Below are 17,699 nucleotides of genomic sequence, written 5' to 3'. Positions count from 1 at the left end.
TGCAGTGCGTTATGAACAAGACAATAAGCAAGCAAACAGCGCCCCCTGCAGTGAGCTACAAAAACATGTAAAAGGGAAATAATACTGGTGGGGAGATAAATTGAGGAGGACGTTTGTTTGATTGTCACTCTTGAGATTGGATTTTGTTGGATGAAAAATCACGCTTCATGTCACACTAATTAATTTCAGCTATGTAATTAACCTTCAAATGTGTGAGGTAGACCTTAAAGGAATATTTCAGGTTAATTACAAGTTACCTCAAAATATTTCAACTCATCTCAGTTATAAATAAAGTATACAGATGCATTTACAGTACGCAGTTAGCCTATGACGCAAACAGATATTCAGATGTTAATAGTTTAATGAAATTGCTTACAATCCCAGTAACACAGCTGTGTTCAACAACTGCTTGATTGCAGAAACATTTTATTACATTTAACAAATCACGAACAGTCAAATCAACTAGTTCCCACTTCCAAGAATACAGTGACGATAAATTTTACATGAACTCAGATAAAGACATTATCAATTATATTCAACGAAAAAGAAGTTAAACTGCCTCTCACGCATATAAAAGGCAAATTTAGCACTAATAAGCAGTGTTGGGGAAAGTTGCTTTTAAAAGTAGTAATGCATTACAATATTGCGTTACTCCACAAAATTGGTATTACTTTAGTGGTAATGCGTTGTTACTTTTGCATTCATTTTGTCACCCAGAGTGGGTTTGGTATTTGTTTTTAATTAAAAAAAAAAAGTCAGATTTTTGGCAACTGTAAAGGCTGAATGAAGTACTTTTGCACCTCACTTCTAGTGTTACATGTCTAAAAAAGTAACTTGGATATTTTGTTGTAAATTTAAAAGTAATGCAGCGTGCAACATATAGCGGTGTTGCGCTTCGGGCGTCCCGAGTTCGAGTCCCAGCTAATGGACCTTTCCCCCACCCCTTCTCGCATGTTGCTTCCTATCTAACATACTGTCCTGTCAGAATAAAAAAGGCAAAAATGCCAAAAATAAATCTTTAAAAAAAAAGAGGTACAAGTAATGCGTTACTTTACTAGTTACTTGAAAAAAGTAATCTCATTAAGTAACTCGTGTACTTGTAATGCATTACCCCCAACCCTGCTAATGAGAATGGCAGTGTATAAACAAAATGGCATTTTAACAGATGGCGAACTGATGATATAGATACTAAAAAGCCACACAGTGTCATATAGAAACAGGCACTGACATATAGAACATACAGTGAAATACTGTATAAAGCACAGCACCAATGTTCAATAAAATTGTAAGAGACTGTAATCACTTTCAAATATAATAGGCAAAACAAATGCAACATTTATTTAATATTTCATATAATAATACAAATGTATATTTGTATTTTGTAGGACTTCATTAATGTAAAATAATAGTACTTTTCCACAATTTATGCGTTGATTTTTGGCATGAAATACAGGCCTATTTTAAAATTCTAAGAGTTCTACACTCTTATTAGTATCAAATTTTATTAAAACAAAACATGGAAGGTGTGAAAAATGTATAGATCATTGCGTGGTCAGATTCTACATAAATCAAAAGAGCTCTTGGTTTATGCAGGTACAGATTCTGTGGGCTGTATTACAGAAATTTCCTGTTTTAATTTTAAACTTAAAAAAGAAAATCTATTTATCAGTTCTTAGTCAAATTATCATGGTTACTAAACAGATGGGATAAGATTCTAAGTTAGGATGTGTCTGTAATACAGTTAGTGATTGCTTTATAGACCTCTAGTGCCGATACAGGTAGAGATTCTGTATGAGAAGAACCATGGAAAAAACTGTACTGCAGTATGTTTAGAGACTAAACTGAGTGTTTGGGAAATTTTAAGGCCTTAGATTTTAAAATCACACTCATTACATCAGACTGTTTCACAGAATCAGTTTTATCTTTTAAAAACAGAGCAAATTCTGTTTACACAGGTGAATCTGATTTCAAATCAGATCCTTCATTTTTTACATATGTGAACATATGCCTCAGAGGTTAAAAGATGTCCAGTTACTTCTCATGTCCGTTGATGTTCTCAGGAACCAGACGTTCCATTACAGCTTGTTGGGATTCTAGAATCTGGATCCAGACAAAGCAGATGAAAATGGACTTACAGAGGTGAATGTACACTACCAGTCAAAAGTTTTTGAACAGTAAGATTTTTACTGTTTTTAAAGAAGTCTCTTCTGCTCACCAAGCCTGCAATTATTTGATCCTACATACAGTAAAACAGTAAAATTTTGAAACATTTTGACTATTTAAAATAACTGTTTTTTATCTGAAAATATTTTAAAATGTAATTTATTTCTGTGGCTTAAAAGCTGAATTCTTAGCATCATTACTTCAGTCTTCATGTGATCTTTCTATTCAAAGAATCCTGAAAAAAAGTACTAATAATAATAATAAATGTTTCTTGAACAGCAAATCAGCATATTAGAATGATTTCTGAAGGATCATGTGACACTGAAGACTGGAGTACTGATGCTGTAAATTTAGCTTTGATCACAGGAATAAATTACATTTTAAATATATTCAAAGAGAAAGCAGTTATTTTAAATAGTAAAAAATATTTCACAGTATTACTGCTTTTGCTGTATTTTGAATCAAATAAATGCAGGCTTGGTGAGCAGAAGAGACTTATTTTAAAAAACATTAAAAATCTTACTGTTCAAAAACTTTTGACTGCTAGTGTATAAGTTTGTGGAAACTCACCTGGAAAGTTGGACTAAAGGCAAGGAGGGTTTGCATGTTGGTGCTGTAATAGCCAAGAACATAATCCCCTGCCAGCAGGGGGAGCTCATTTTTACTCATCTGGACCTTAAACAGGAAGTGCATCACTCGTGTTAGTCCTTGTGTAGCAACTTGTTACAGCTTAAATGCACAGAGCGGTGTCAACTTTCATTATAGATGCGAGCACAAAAGTAAAGCAATATAAAATGCTATTAATATTCATTATATTCACAGTGCAGACCTGTTCTCAACACTAAAACTTTTAGTCTGCCATACCGTCACGACTTCGCCATTGGCAGCCACTTCATCATCTTTGACCCAAGTGAAGGCAGAGTAATCGGAGGCACTTTTGAAGCCAATCTGCACGCAGAGATATAAATCACCAGTAGTTAGTGACCCGCTTTGTGATACTGATCTCCTTTTTTGTCTCTTTCTGTGTTTTTGTTCATTCATCAACCTCTTTTTGTCTTCCTCTCACCTTGTACAATCCAATCCAGTCCCAGGTTGAGGACTCAAAGTTTTCCAGAATGGTGTAGGTGAAAGTGGCATCTTCATCTGCACTCCAGTGTCCCTTCACGGTTAGTGTGACCAAAGGCGTCTCCACCTTTTTCCTCATCTGCATGAAGAGATCAAGACTAATTTGGACTGAAAGGTAGATACACCTAAAATTTTAATTATTAAAGGAGAAGTTCAATTCCAGAACAAAAGTTTACAGATAATTTACTCCCTCCCTTGTCATCCAAGATGTTCATGTCTTTCTTTCTTCAGTCGTAAAGAAAATATGTTTTTTGAGGGAAAACATTTCAGGATTTCTCTCCATATGGTGGACTTCAATGATGCCTACGAGTTTGAACTTCCAAAATGCAGTTTAAATGCAGCTTAAAGGGCTTCAAACGATCCCAGGCGAGGAATAAGGGTGTTCTCTAGTGCAACGATCAGTTATTTTCTAAAAAAATTACAATTTATATACCTTTTAACCTCAAATGCTTGTCTTTTCTAGCTCTGCCTGAACTGTGTATACTGGTTCAAGACAGTTAGGGTATGTTAAAAAACTGTTTTACCTTTTTTTGTAAAAGGTGTTTGATTTTCTTTGCACGTTCACTTTGTGAACACTGGGTTGGTACCTCTGCAGCGATGTAGGGCGATTTTGAAGTTGGAGGAGAAAATGAGATGGGAGTTTTTCCACATACCCTAACTGTCTTGAACCGGATTACACAGAGTTCACGCAGAGTTAGACAACACAAGCATTTGAGGTTAAATAGTATAATATAAAATAAAGTAATAGTATATAAATTGTCAATTTTTTTAGAAAATAATCGATCGTTTTGCTAGATAAGTCCCTTCTTCCTTGGATGGGATCATTTAGGTCTAGGGCTGCAACAATTCCTCGATTCTATTCGAATATTTGATTTTAAAAAATCCTCTTACATTTTGAGTAATCGGCGTATTCCACATGTTAAACCCATATAAAAATCATAATAAAGCATAATACTATTGTGAATTCAAAAACGCTATGATTCAGTTAAATAAATATATGCGTTGCAGGTTTAATACATGGACTTATAACCGTTTACATGAATGTAGGTTAAGTACTTGCGTCTCAGAGCGGCTTCGTTCACAGTAAAAGCTGCTACACAAACTGTTATCATTTACATGTGTGGAGCGTCTCAAACTCCATCTCTGCATGTTGTTGACCCAGTGAGTTTGGGTTTATTATAACGTTCATCTGGGAACGCAACGTGCACTATTCCAACATATTTGTAAGGTAAATCATTTATAAACCTCCACAAACACAGTTCAATTGTTCAACTTTTCATCATGAATTCAAAATAAAACTTTAAACCCTCACTCTGAGTCTACACGTTTTGATGTCCACATATTTAAGAAATGACAGTGGCTGTAGCTTTTCTACAGAAATGGCCAAATATTAAAGATTAAGTGGACATTTTAATTAAGTGTTGTTTAGTCAATATTAAACAAGGATTAGATCGTCAGTAAAGTGTAAAAACAATCGCCTTCTGCAGGCATTTGTTATAATGCGTAATACATTAGCTCTATTGTTTATAATACATGATGTATTTTAACAGTTTTGTTCAATAAAGCCATATGATTACTTGCTTTTGATACTTTATTTGAACTAATTATTATTGCCTCATTGCTATTTTATGTATGTATTTTAAGTCATTTTAAAGGCTTTTGATCACTTACGTCTATTTTTATTACTACAAAAAAAAGAGAGAATTATCAGATTACTCGATTAATCGTCAGAATAATCAACAGATTACTCAATTACCAAAATAATTGTTAGTGACAGCCCTGTTTAGAGTCCTTTGAAGCTGCATTTAAACTGCACTTTGGAAGTTCAAACTCGTGGGCACCACTGAAGTCCACTATATAGAGAGAAATCCTGAAATGTTTTCTCAAAAAACATAATTTCTTCACGACTGAAGAAAGAAAGACATAAACGTATTGGATGACAAGGGGGGTGAGTACATTATCTGTACATTTTTGTTCTGGAAGTTAACTTCTCCTTTAATGATTATTTAAGCACATTCACTTTAATTTGATCAGCTCATTATCATTTGATTGATTAGCATAATTCATACCTCCAGATTGAAGGTTGCAATGACAGGTTTGTGGTCACTGACCCCATACGAGACATCGCAGGTGTACATGTCCTGCGTCACCTTAATAGGATACTCATCGTCGTCAGTGGATGATGTTGTCGACATATTTTCATCCTCAGTCTCTATAGCTTTGGGTTTTATCCTCCACAAGATACGATCCGTCCAGGCAGGTTTCCGCTTTTTACCACTAAGTATTAACCCATACAAAAAAAAGAATGTCAGTTATACTGAACTAATAAATGATCTGTTTTTACAACATGAAACAGCATGCACATGCATCAAACACCAGCATATCACAGTGAAACATGCATTCTACACAGTGATGAGGTGCTTAGCGACATGGTACATGACAAGTGCAAAGCAGTTCTCCATGACAGCTGTTAAATGCCCAGTGACACACTGACGGCATTTCATGGATGTGTGGTCATGTATTAAATATGATGGAAGGGCTGGATGGATGAATGTAGTGGTTGGTTTATACATGACTTCCTGCATTTTTCAGAAAACCTCTATTTCGCTTTTTTCACCTTGACTAGTATCTTGAAAATAAATTCAAATTTGACCTGATCTTTCCAATGGGGAGACAAACTTTCTCTGCTTCCATTACAGAAAGAGCAAAATACCATTTCCTAAGCATATTTCACTAGTGATTTAACAATTTAGCAAACAGGTGACAGCTAAATGAGAAAAACATCTGTGCTGAAGACACTTTTGTATGTAGACACAGATTCAAATACTCTGTGGTACGGAAGACTTCCTGTATTCAGCCATTTATGTTTGATGGGAATACAATTCCCTTGCAACATCCTACATGCCCATTTCTAAAACATACATGTTTTCAAAGCAGATGGCAGATGGCGCACAGAAAAAAAACACAACATTACAGTTGTACAGACATGACTAAAATGCTTACTGGAGCATCTGACGGGAGATTATGCAAAGATTGAATGCTGAGTGAGAGGAGTGCAGTGTTTTACAGGGATGTGATGGTGAGGGGAATTCTGGGTAATAGTGGTTAAGATAGAGATAAGGCCATGCAACAAACACAAATATTTTTTATCAAATCTTACATAAAGCCAAACCATGTCCTCTGTGTTCTGTGCGGAGAAAGAACAGCCATGAATTTCTTCTAAGAAAACACTTTACTTTCAGGGAATTGAGATGTAATACTGTTTCCATTTCCCACATTAAAAACAGTCCATATGTATTGTGTTAAAGGAGAAGTCCACTTCCAAAACAAAGATTTTTATATATAATGTACTCACCCCCTTGTCATCCAAGATGTTCATGTCTTTCTTTCTTCAGTCGTAAAGAAACAGTTTTTTGAGGAAAACATTTTAGCATTTTTCTCCATATAATGGACTAATATGGTGCCCCGATTTTAAATTTCCAAAATGCAGTTTAAATGCGACTTCAAATGATCCCAAATGCAGTTGTAAATGATCCCAGATGAGGAAGAAGGGTCTTATCTAGCAAAACGATAGGTTATTTTCATAAAAAATAATACACTTTAAATACTTTTTAATCTTAAACGCTCGTCTTGTCTTACTCTGCCTGAACTGTTTTTGTTCCGGGTCAGGACAGTTAGGGAATGTCGAAAAACTCCCATCTCATGTTCTCCCTCAACTTCGAAATCATCTTATATCACTGTTTTACCTTTTTTGTTAAGGGTGTTTGATCTTCTTTGCATTCTCAATTTGCAAACACTGGGTCTGTACTTCTGCAGCGATGTAGGATGATTTTGAAATGATTTGTGAAGTTGAGGGAGAAAATACAATCAGAGTTCTTCAACATACCCTAACTGTCTTGAGCCAGAATACACAGAGTTTAGGGAAAGCAAGACAAGACGAGCGTTTGAGAATAAAAAAGTATTTAAATTGTATTTTTTAAATGAAAATAACCAATCGTTTTGCTAGATAAGACCATTCTTCAGCTGCATTTGGGATCATTTAAAGCCGCATTTAAACTGCATTTTGGAAGTTCAAAATCAGGGCACCATATCAGTCCATTATATGGAGAAAAATCCTGAAATGTTTAACTCAAAAAACATAATTTCTTTATGGCTGAAGAAAAAAAGACATGAGCATCTTTGATGACAAGGGGGTGAGTACATTATCAGTAATTTTTTGTTCTGGAAGTGGACTTCTCCTTTAGAGGGATAGTTGACCCAAAAATGAAAATTCTGTCATTAATTACTCACCCTCACGTCGTTGCAAATCTGTAAGACCTTTATTCATCTTCGGAATGCAAATTAAGAGATTTTTGATGAAATCCGAGAGTTTTCTGACCCTGCATATACAGCAACGCAACTGACACGTTCAAGGCTCAGAAAGGTAAAAGGACAATGTTAAAATAGTCCATGTGACATCAGTGTTTCAACCTTAATTTTATGAAGCTACACTAAAAAACGCTGGGTTAAATGCAACCCAGCACTGGGTAAAATATGGACAAACCCAGCAACTGGATTGTTTTGACCCAGCGGTTGGATTAAACGTTTAACCCAACCTACTGGGTAGCTTTATTTACAATAAGGTGTCATTTATTAACATTATTTAATGTATTAACTAACATGAACAAACAATGAACAATACATTTATTACAGTATTTATTAATCTTTATTAAGGTTAGTTAATTAAAAAAAACAGTTGTTCATTGTTAGTTCATGTTAGTTCACAGTGCATTAGTTAAGGTTAATAAATACAACTTTTGTTTTTAATAATGCATTAGTTATTAATATTAACTAAGATTAATAAATGCTGTTGAAGTATTGTTCAGTGTAGAGTATGGTTAAAAACTCTTATCTTATTTTCTCCTACAACTTCAGAATTGTCCGACATCATTGTAGCTTTTTGTTTGTAAACAGTGTTTGACTTACTTGCACTTCCCTAGTCTTTGCGCGTTCGCATTGTAAACACTGGGTCTGTAGTTCTGCCTACATTCCACATGACCTTTCGACGTGATTCAACAGTATGTAGCATTGTGAACGTGCATCCCAGAGCCTGTGCTACACTAGCTTTTGTGCTTAAAAAGTATACAAATTTTTATTTTCCGAAAAAAATGGCTGGTCGTTTCGCTAGATAAGATCATTCTTCCTCGGCTGGGATCATTTAGAGCCATTTGAAGCTGCATTTAAACTACATTTTGGAAGTTCAAAATTGGGGCACCAATGAAGTCCATTATATGGAGAAAAATCCTAAAAATGTTTTCCTCGAAAACCATAATTTCTTCACGACTGAAGACAGAAAGACATGAACATCTTGGATGACAAGGGGGTGAGTAAATTATTTGTGAATTGTTGTTCTGGAAGTGGAGTTCTCCTTTAATAAATGTTCATTTATTGAACATATTAATAAATGCTCATTTCCAGCCTATTTTGGATTCAAGCAAGAAATATAGTAATTTTACGCAATGGTGTAGAAATATTAAACATTTAACCCAACTGCTGGTACAGGTCATAAAGCTCTCAGATTTCATCACAAATATCTTAATTTGTGTTCCGAAGATGAACAAAGGCCTTAAAGGTTTGGAACGACATGAGGGTGAGTAATTAATGACAGAATTTTCATTTTTAGGTGAACTGTCCGTCCGGGATAAAAACATCTAAGTGTGTGAATGTACCTTGTATCGTAAGTCTCAGAGAAACGGTCAAACTTATATGTGGGTTTAAAGCACAATGGTCCTTCTTCAAACTCCTGAAGAATAGGTTCTTTCTTCTTCATCATGGTCAGCTAAGAGCCAGATATCAGTGAATAGAATAGAATAGAATAGAATAGAATAGAATAGAATATTACATGAAACTAACTATTAATGCACTTTTTCTAAATAAAACATATTTATAATTAGCATGATTAGAGCCATTGTCTTTAGAAGAGTGAGTATTTGTGTTATCTTTATTTGTGTGTTTTTCTGACCTGATCTCTGTCCCACAACAGGTTAAAGCGGCCATTGTTGATCGAGGAGCGGAGAAAGTGCATCCCATGGTCAGCGATACGAAAGTTCAGATCACCAAACCAGAAGACTACCCTGATACGAGGAAGAACAACAATATGAGAACCATGAAGTATGTGAGAAAGCATAAATGTGAGCAAATTTAACCCAGTTTAGCACTTACTTGTGGTCAAGCACTTGTGGTGTGTTGTACATATCAAAGTCTTGTGTGTCCAGTATATATTCAAACTCATCCATGCGTTGCAGGGCGTAGTTCATATGAGCGGCCAGATGACAGTTCAGAAAACACAGCATGTGACCGTAGAATGAGAAACGCACGGACACACCTCCTTTATTTCCCTGTAGAATAAAATGCATTAGTCCAGCTACATATTATTACAGAATTATAGACATTATATTACAGAATTAGTTCATACCTCTAAAAAATGGGTTTAGGAGAAAAATGGGTTGTAAAATCTTGCCAAACCCCAAACATTTGAACAGCAAAATAAATATGAGTTTTAAAGGAAAATGAAATTAGTTTCTAACAGTAACTGTAAAAAGGTAAAGGCTATAACACACCCAGTATCCAAACAGTCCTGTGCGGGTGTATGTACTTTGGATGTCTCTGATGAAAGGCAGGTGGACCTGCTTTGCAAACAGTATCAGCAGTAAACCCTGCATCCTCACTGAAGTCACCTGAGGACAGCAAAAAACTTTTTTCATATGTCAAAGCTTCAGTGTATTTCTCAACTCAAACGTCACAAGCTGCTTTGACCTCCACATCAAAAAAAGAGGATTTTAGATGATTTCTATGCAAGAAAGCTACAGTAGGCCGTGAAAGAAAACAACAGAGGAAACACGTATTTGAGCTTTGAATGGATAAGTGTCCTTGATACGTTGACGTCAGAAAATAAGTAGATTGGTATTGGCAATTCCTGGGATTTTTTTGGTGAAGTGGAATTTAGTTTTTAAAATCAGAGCTAATTAGTCGTGAAAGGCAAAATGGCTCACATTAAATCTGCGGTTACGGTACACAAATGCGCTGGTGTGAAACAATGCCGCTAGTGTTTTTTAATGGCCTGCAGTGAACAATGGAGCTTAACAAGCTTAATGAGGAGACGGCTCATCCTGATTTTGTCTCTCTGTTCTATTGTAACAGTTGCAACTGCTTATAAACATATGTAAGGACACTCAACACTCTGTCTTTCACACTCTCTAAACTGAGTTTGCAGTGCTGACACACACAATTAGTTTTATGTTTATTCTCTACCTTGATATACCCCATTGGTGCCAGAGTATCCATGAGGAGGTGACTCCATGAGTCTTCAGAAATGAGATCAGAGATATACCGCACTGGAGTGGCATTCACTTCCTGTAGACTAGGGCATAAACACATCTGCTCATCTTATATCACATCACTATGGAAGCCAGTTTTTGCCACTGAATAAAGAATAATAAAGGTTTTGCGACTTTTTATTTTTTTATCTTCTGGCTTTTTCTCGCAATTGTGAGTTTACATCTTTTTTGACTTTGACCTTACTTTTTTCTCAGAATTGTGAGATATAAACTTGCTTTTCTGACTTTTTTCTCAGAATTCTGTGATATAAACACAGTTACTCGAGTAACTCGAGTTATAAAGTCAGAATTGCAGGATATAAACCCAAAATTGCGAGAAATACAGTCAGAATTGCGAGATATAAATTCTCAATTCTAGGACGTGAAGTCAGAATTGTGGGATATAAACTCACAATTACAAGAAATACAGTCAGAATTGCTGAATATAAACTCATAATTCTAAAATATGAACACTTGCAGTATATAACCTCACAATTACGAGAAATACAGTCATAATTGCGAAAGACAAATAATTCAAGGAAATTAAGTCAATATGGGATATAAACCTGCAATTAGGAGAAATAATTGCAAAATATAAACTCACAATTCTAGGAAATTAGGTCAGAATTAAGAGTTTATATTGCTGAGATTTTTTTTTCTCAGAATTGTGTGATATAAACTTGCAATTGCAAATTAAAGTCAGAACTGCGTGATATAAACTCGCGATTCTGACTTTTTTCTTAAAATTGCATGATATAAACTCGCAAGTCTTAATTTTTTTCTCAGAATTGTGCGATTTAAACTCACAATTGCGAGTTACAGTCAGAATTGTGAAATATAAACTCACAATTCTAGGAAATTAGGTCAGGATTGCGAGATATAACCTCATTATTCTAGGAAATGAAGTCAGAATTGGGAGTTTATATTGCTGAGTTTTTTTTTCAAAATTGCGTGATATAAACTCGCAACTGTGATAAATAATGATTTTTCAGAATTTCTCGCAACTGCAAGTGTATATCCCAAAATTCTGACTTTTTTCACAGAATTGCATGATTTAAACTCACAATTGCAAATTAAATTCAGAATTGCGCAATATAAATTCGCAATTCTGAAAAAATAATTTCCTAGAATTCTGAGTTTGTTTTTTTCGCAGTTGCGACTTAATAACTCGTAATTAGTGTAATAAAGTCAGAATTGTGAGATATAAACTTTTTAGAAACTTTTTAGACAATTTTAAGAAAAAGCTGTATTCCTCAGAATTGCAAGTTTAAATCTCGTAATGGCGAGTTGTTTTCTTTCAATTGAGTTTATATCTCACAGTTCTGAGAAAAAAAACATCTAAATTGCGAGATAACAATTACTTTATTTTATTTTTTATTCAGTGAGAGAAATGGGCTTCCATACATCAAGGTGTAAACTTACTTGACAGATAAATTCATACATACACAGTATATACACTGAAAAGCTTTGCTTAAAATATATATTTTTTTAAATAATAATAAATAGAAAACAGTTATTTTAAATTGTAGTGTTTCATAGTATTACTGCTTTTACTGTATTTTTGATCAAATAAATGTAGCTTTGGTGAATATAAGATATTCACAAATATTTTAAAAATCTTGCCAAACCCAAACTTTTAAAAGGTACTTTATATATTAGTAAATCAACATGTTAAATTGACAATCCATGTTACTTTTTTCTGCTGATCATGTGATTCAGGTGATATTAACTCACCCAATCACAAAGAGGTCAGTGGCCGGCTGCGAGTCAAGTTGCAGTAATGACCTCACATCAGCTGGTGGCTCTGCTGTGCCAACATTCCATGTGACCATGTGCAGCCTGAACAAGAGAAGAAGAAACAGACAAAACAAGAATCAGTCAGTGAATGAATTAGGTTCGAACTCCGAATTCAATATCTGAGGAAAAACTTGTAACAAAGTATGAAATAAAGATAAAAACTTTGTAGCAAACCACTAACAAAATCCACTCCTTCTATTACTCCAACACAAGTCTATCTAAAACTCATTTTCAATGACAGTACACCTGAAGGACTCTCTGTTGGTGTATTTTCCACAGAGGTAAAAGGCTTCGTCTAGCGTACGGGACACTTCCTCATTTGTCTCATCATCAGAGCTGAGATCCTCCAAGCAGACGAGCAACTGAGCGAGCCGCTGGCGAAGAATCTGCCGCGATGATGAAGACTGAGATGCCGTGGTGGACGTACTGTCAGAGCGCACACGTGGGACATCAAATATGTCAGCCATCTTTTTGCTGTTCTCTCAAAACAACTGATAATCTGAAGCCTGATTCATCCAAGAGATCAGATAAAGTGAGTAGGTTTATTCTTCGATTCTCTACCGTACTGGTTGTTTTCCCAGCTTCAGAGGTCTAAAAAGTTCAAATCTTCTTCAAGAGGTTCAGCAGATGCAGATATTCCAGGTTAGGTTCATCGACGTCTACGTACTGTAGTTCCAAGACTCACATTTCTCAAATCTTCTCAGAAACAGGTTTATCATTCTCCTTTGACACCAGGAAGCCTTTAGAAATCAAGTAGTTAGTGATTACAATAAATACTTTTTGTTGATCAACATGTTCTCATTGCGTCTTGTTGCCTGAATGGACGAGTGCGAGAAAAAGCATGCGTTTTGGAGAGCGTTTGGGATTATGAATTGTAATCTGGAGAGGTGGAGAGCCACGTGAATGAGGCCAGGAATACAAAATGCCAAACATCACTAACAGGCCTGATCTCCAGATCACTGCGTGTATTGTTGCAGGTCTTGAGCGACGCAAGTAAATGTCGACAGATGCTAATCCGCTTTATGCAAGAATAGGCCTCAACACCGTGAAAACTTCTTGGACTTTAAAATCAATCAATCAATAAGATAACACATTTTTCTAAAGATCTGGGGGTTTAAAATGTAAGAGCACAATGCTAAACTTTGTTAACAAACTTGCATGAAGTTAACTCTGAGAGAGTCCAATTTTACTACCTTGGAGTCAAATATAACTATATCAAAGTTGAATTATCCTCCTATTTCTACAATGTGGAAGGTTGCACTCCAGATTACTTGATGAAAAAACTTATCAATTGCTTTTAAAGTGTTGTTCTCTCTGTAATACCAAAAGAAACTGTTTCTGACTCGTAGTATTGACATCTGCCATTTTAAAAAGTTACTTTGCCGACATCAATTTACAAATCTGTGCTACGTTTTACCTTTAAACCATTAAACAAATACTAATAAATTAGTTTAGCATAAAAATAATACTCAAATGCAGACTACCTTTCCACTCAGCTGCTCTATAATACAGTCACATGCAAATTCTTAGGGGCAAGGAAGCATTCAGCAGTAGAGAAAAAAAGAGCAGGAACATTAGGAACACAAAGCAACTGGTCTTGTGACAACAAATTGTAAAACTTTCGAGAGAAACACCAACTCTTTAGTTAAATGAAAAAAAGAAACAATTATGCTGGGCAGTAAACCTTAATACACTGAACTCCTTTCACTTTCTGTCAATCTCAGTTCTGTCAGTCTCATTTCTTTCACCTCAGGCTTGTCTTTCTTGTTACATTAAAGTGAAGAGGTGTTAATTTTATTGATCAAGAATGGTGTTACCTTAAAGCCGAATGTGCAGCTCTGGATCCAACATTTTGTGCGCTCATACTCAAACCTATGCACACAAAAATCATGTAAACAAGCATGCATGGTAATTCAAACATTAATCTAATCTAAAAGAGTTAATCCTGTCTCATTCGAAAAGCTCTAAGCTTTTTAAAATGATTAAATAAAAATCTGGAGGTTGCTGATTATTATATGGATCAGTGATGTAATGTTCACTGTTGCTATGGTTACTACGAAAGTGGTTTGTGTTCGCGGTTTACTTAGCTGTAACTTTTATGATTACCATAATGTTGTTTGATATTAAAAAGACGCGACATAGGACATTTTTGTTTGGATTTAAGACTTGAATATAGGGCGTAGTAAATCTATAAACGTTCCTCTAAAAAGCAGAATGTAATTTCTCACTTGTTTATGTAACGAGCGTTCAAGTATGAAAAAGTGGACTATATTCAAACAGACATCGAATAAATTTATTATTCCTAAAGCTACCGTAACGAAAGCAAATTTTAATTTAGGCTACTGCATAATTAACGACTTAAAGTAAATCTGAAGACTACGCTGACGCAAATAATCTCATTCTTGCGCAAAGAATAAAAAATCCTTAACGTTACGTACCTTTCAGCCTCGTCTTGTGGAGATTCTGCAGGTGCCTTGAGTATCTATTCCGTGCTTAACAGGTGTTATAGGACAGTGTGAGACCTTGGGGTTTGTGTTTACGCCCCTTTACTTCCTCACTGTCCGGCCAGTCCACAGAAACCTCTTAAAGCCGCAGTACTTTACTGTTTCATCATATAAACGCCTGAAAGCTTTGGCTAAGTTATGAAAGACTCGACTGTGTCTAAACGATTTGTTATATACCGCAATCCTTTTGATTAGGGGATGAAACAGAGGGTTCTCTGTTCATTGAAAATAACTTAAAATATTTGCATATATTTGCAAATATAAATGTAAAAAAAAGTGTTTTCTGCATTGGCAGTTAGTCAATATCATTTAATACTGATTCATAGTTTAATAAACAATATGAAATTTGAGTTATTAATTTAATATTCGACTTAATTTAAAATCTATAAACTTAATTTTGGACACACACCCTAAATGTAAAAATAATAATGTGGTTTATGCTGACACAGTGATATTAAGTTTTATAATTGTCTGTAGTCATTATAAAAAAGAATTTTGAATATAAACATTTCTTTGTCTTAAACATGCCAACCTATCAAAGCTGATCTAAATGAGGACTTCTATAGGACCAGAGATTAAGGGTAAATTTCACCGTCTAAAAATCCCATGGCCTATTGCTTTTTTAAAATCATATTAGAGCTGAACAAATTGATTTACTTTACTTATAATTTCATTGTTACTGAGTGTAATTAATGAATACATTTAATAAACAATTAAACATCACACATAGCTATAACTGTGAAAATGAAATCCAAAATGTCTGAATCAGACACATTCCTCTTTCTGAAGGCCTCATAAGAAGGGGTTAGTTTAATCTGGCTTCATCTCTTTAAATCCTGATTAGGCTGAAAGTTTCACTTACTGAAGGGAGGGTTTGCAGTGATCCTTTTTCTTGATGATTTGGGCTTGTTTATGTGTGTATGTGTTTGTTCTGAGTGGGGTCATTGAATGGGTTAGGTTAAACGGATGGCAAATTAAAATTCTGTCATTATTTACTCACCCTCTTGTTGTTCATCTTCATAACACAAATTAAGATGTTTTTGATGAAATCTGAGAGCTTTCTGACCCTGCATAGACAGCAACACAACTATCACACTCTAAAAATGGGTTCAGCCTGTTGGGTCATTTGAATGGGTTGTTTTTAATATTTGTACCCAGGTGGTGGGTAGTTTTTTTGCACTTTAAAAATGATGTTTTTTTTTTTTTTTTTTTTTTAAACCCAAATGCTGGATTCAGCCTGTTGGGTCATTTCATCGGGTTGTTTTTAATATTTTTACCCAGGTCCATGAAGTTTTTCTGCACGCGAAAAAATTCAGTGTTTTTTTTTTTTTTTTTTTTTTAAACCCAAATGCTGGGTTCAGCCTGTTGGGTCATTTGATTGGGTTGTTTTTAATATTTTCACCCAGGTGCTGGGTAATTTTTTTTTGCACTCTAAAAAATGCTGGGTTATTATTATTTTTTAAACCAAATGCTGGGTTCAGCCTGTTAGGTCATTTTATTGGGTTGGTTTTGATATTTTTTACCCAGGTGCTAGATAGTTTTTTTTTTTACACTCTAAAAATGCTGTTTTTTGTTTGTTTGTTTGTTTGTTTTAACTCAAATGCTGGGTTCAGCCTGTTGGGTCATTTGATTGGGTTGTTTTTGGTATTTTTACCCAGGTTCTGGGTAGTTTTTCTGCATGCTAAAAAATTCTGGGTTATTTTTTCTTTTACCCAAATGCTGGGTTAAGCCTGTTGGGTCATTTTATTGGGTTGATTTTAATATTTTTACCCAGGTGCTGGGCAGTTTTTCTGGACTCTAAAAAATGCTGGGGTTTTTTTTTTAACCCAAATGCTGGGTTCACCTGTTGGGTCATATTATTGGGTTGTTTTTAATATTTTTACCCAGGTGCTGGGTAGTTTTTCTGTAAATAAGCTGCTGGGTCATTTTTAATGCTGGGTTATTTTTTATGCCCAACCACTGGGTTGAGCCTGTCTCTGATGAAACAACCCAGCTGTTGAGTTATAGCCAGTGTGCAGGCTTTCTGCATGCTCTACAGGAGAAAGCAGCCTGTGTTCTCTCCAATATTTACCCAGCACTGGGTTGCCAAATAACCCAAGTTGTGTTATTTTTAACCCAGCATTTTTTTATAGTGCACGTTGAAGGCCCAGAAATTATTTAGTTATTATTAATAATTATTAATTATTAAGTTATGAAGTTACGAGAATACCTTACTTATTTAATGTTCTACGTCGGAACATCGGCTCCTGCGTCAGCAGCACCACAAGCATGCGTTGTGTACTCTCGTGAACATGTGTTGAAGAGATTGTTGAGTAAAGCCTTGAACGTGTCAGTTGTGTTGATGTCTTTGCAGAGTCAGAAAGCTCTTTGATTTTATCAAAAATATCTTCATTTGTGTTCCAAAGATGGACGAAGGTCTTATGGGTTTGGAACGACATGAGGGTGAGTAATTAATGACAGAATTATCATTTTCGGGTGAACTATCCCTTTAGAGCAACTAGGCATGTTTACTTTGGAAATTAGATGAAGAAATGGGTTTATTTGCATAATGAAGATAATAGAGGAAAGAGCGGAGGTTGGAAAATGTTGCAAGCCAGATTCAAACACGTCACGCACATGAGCACCACAGCTGCCCACTAGGGGAACAACTCTGATGTTAAGCATACAACTGAAAAATTAGTTTGATCGAAGAAAATGGAGTACAAATTTACTTAAACAAGACTGAATAAGTACTTTTAGACACGTAAACCAGTAA

At 35.1% G+C, this 17,699-nt stretch overlaps 1 protein-coding gene across 3 annotated transcripts; it reads right to left on the bottom strand.

The window, feature by feature from the left end:
* Nucleotides 1–343: 343 nt before the first annotated feature.
* inpp5kb (inositol polyphosphate-5-phosphatase Kb) lies at nt 344–15,038 on the bottom strand. Of its 3 annotated transcripts, XM_051121347.1 has the most exons (14): nt 14,879–15,038; nt 14,258–14,312; nt 12,378–12,482; nt 10,579–10,687; nt 9,888–10,004; nt 9,490–9,665; nt 9,290–9,401; nt 8,997–9,106; nt 6,449–6,475; nt 5,358–5,565; nt 3,230–3,367; nt 3,028–3,111; nt 2,734–2,838; nt 344–2,100 (listed from the first exon to the last, which is right to left on the bottom strand). In XM_051121347.1, the coding sequence occupies exons 2-14, from the start codon at nt 14,302–14,304 to the stop codon at nt 2,032–2,034; spliced, it is 1,407 nt and encodes a 468-aa protein (XP_050977304.1). In that variant the 5' UTR covers nt 14,305–14,312; nt 14,879–15,038; the 3' UTR covers nt 344–2,031. The 3 variants fall into 3 exon arrangements, with proteins under 3 accessions (XP_050977304.1, XP_050977302.1, XP_050977303.1); XM_051121345.1 differs by lacking the exons at nt 14,258–14,312; nt 14,879–15,038 and adding an exon at nt 12,687–13,308; XM_051121346.1 differs by lacking the exons at nt 6,449–6,475; nt 14,258–14,312; nt 14,879–15,038 and adding an exon at nt 12,687–13,308.
* Between the last annotated feature and the right edge of the window lie 2,661 nt (nt 15,039–17,699).

The sequence above is a fragment of the Labeo rohita genome, chromosome 10, assembly GCF_022985175.1.
Source record: "Labeo rohita strain BAU-BD-2019 chromosome 10, IGBB_LRoh.1.0, whole genome shotgun sequence".
In the NCBI taxonomy this organism is placed as follows: Eukaryota; Metazoa; Chordata; class Actinopteri; order Cypriniformes; family Cyprinidae; genus Labeo; species Labeo rohita.
This window is presented reverse-complemented; position numbering and strand designations above follow the sequence as displayed.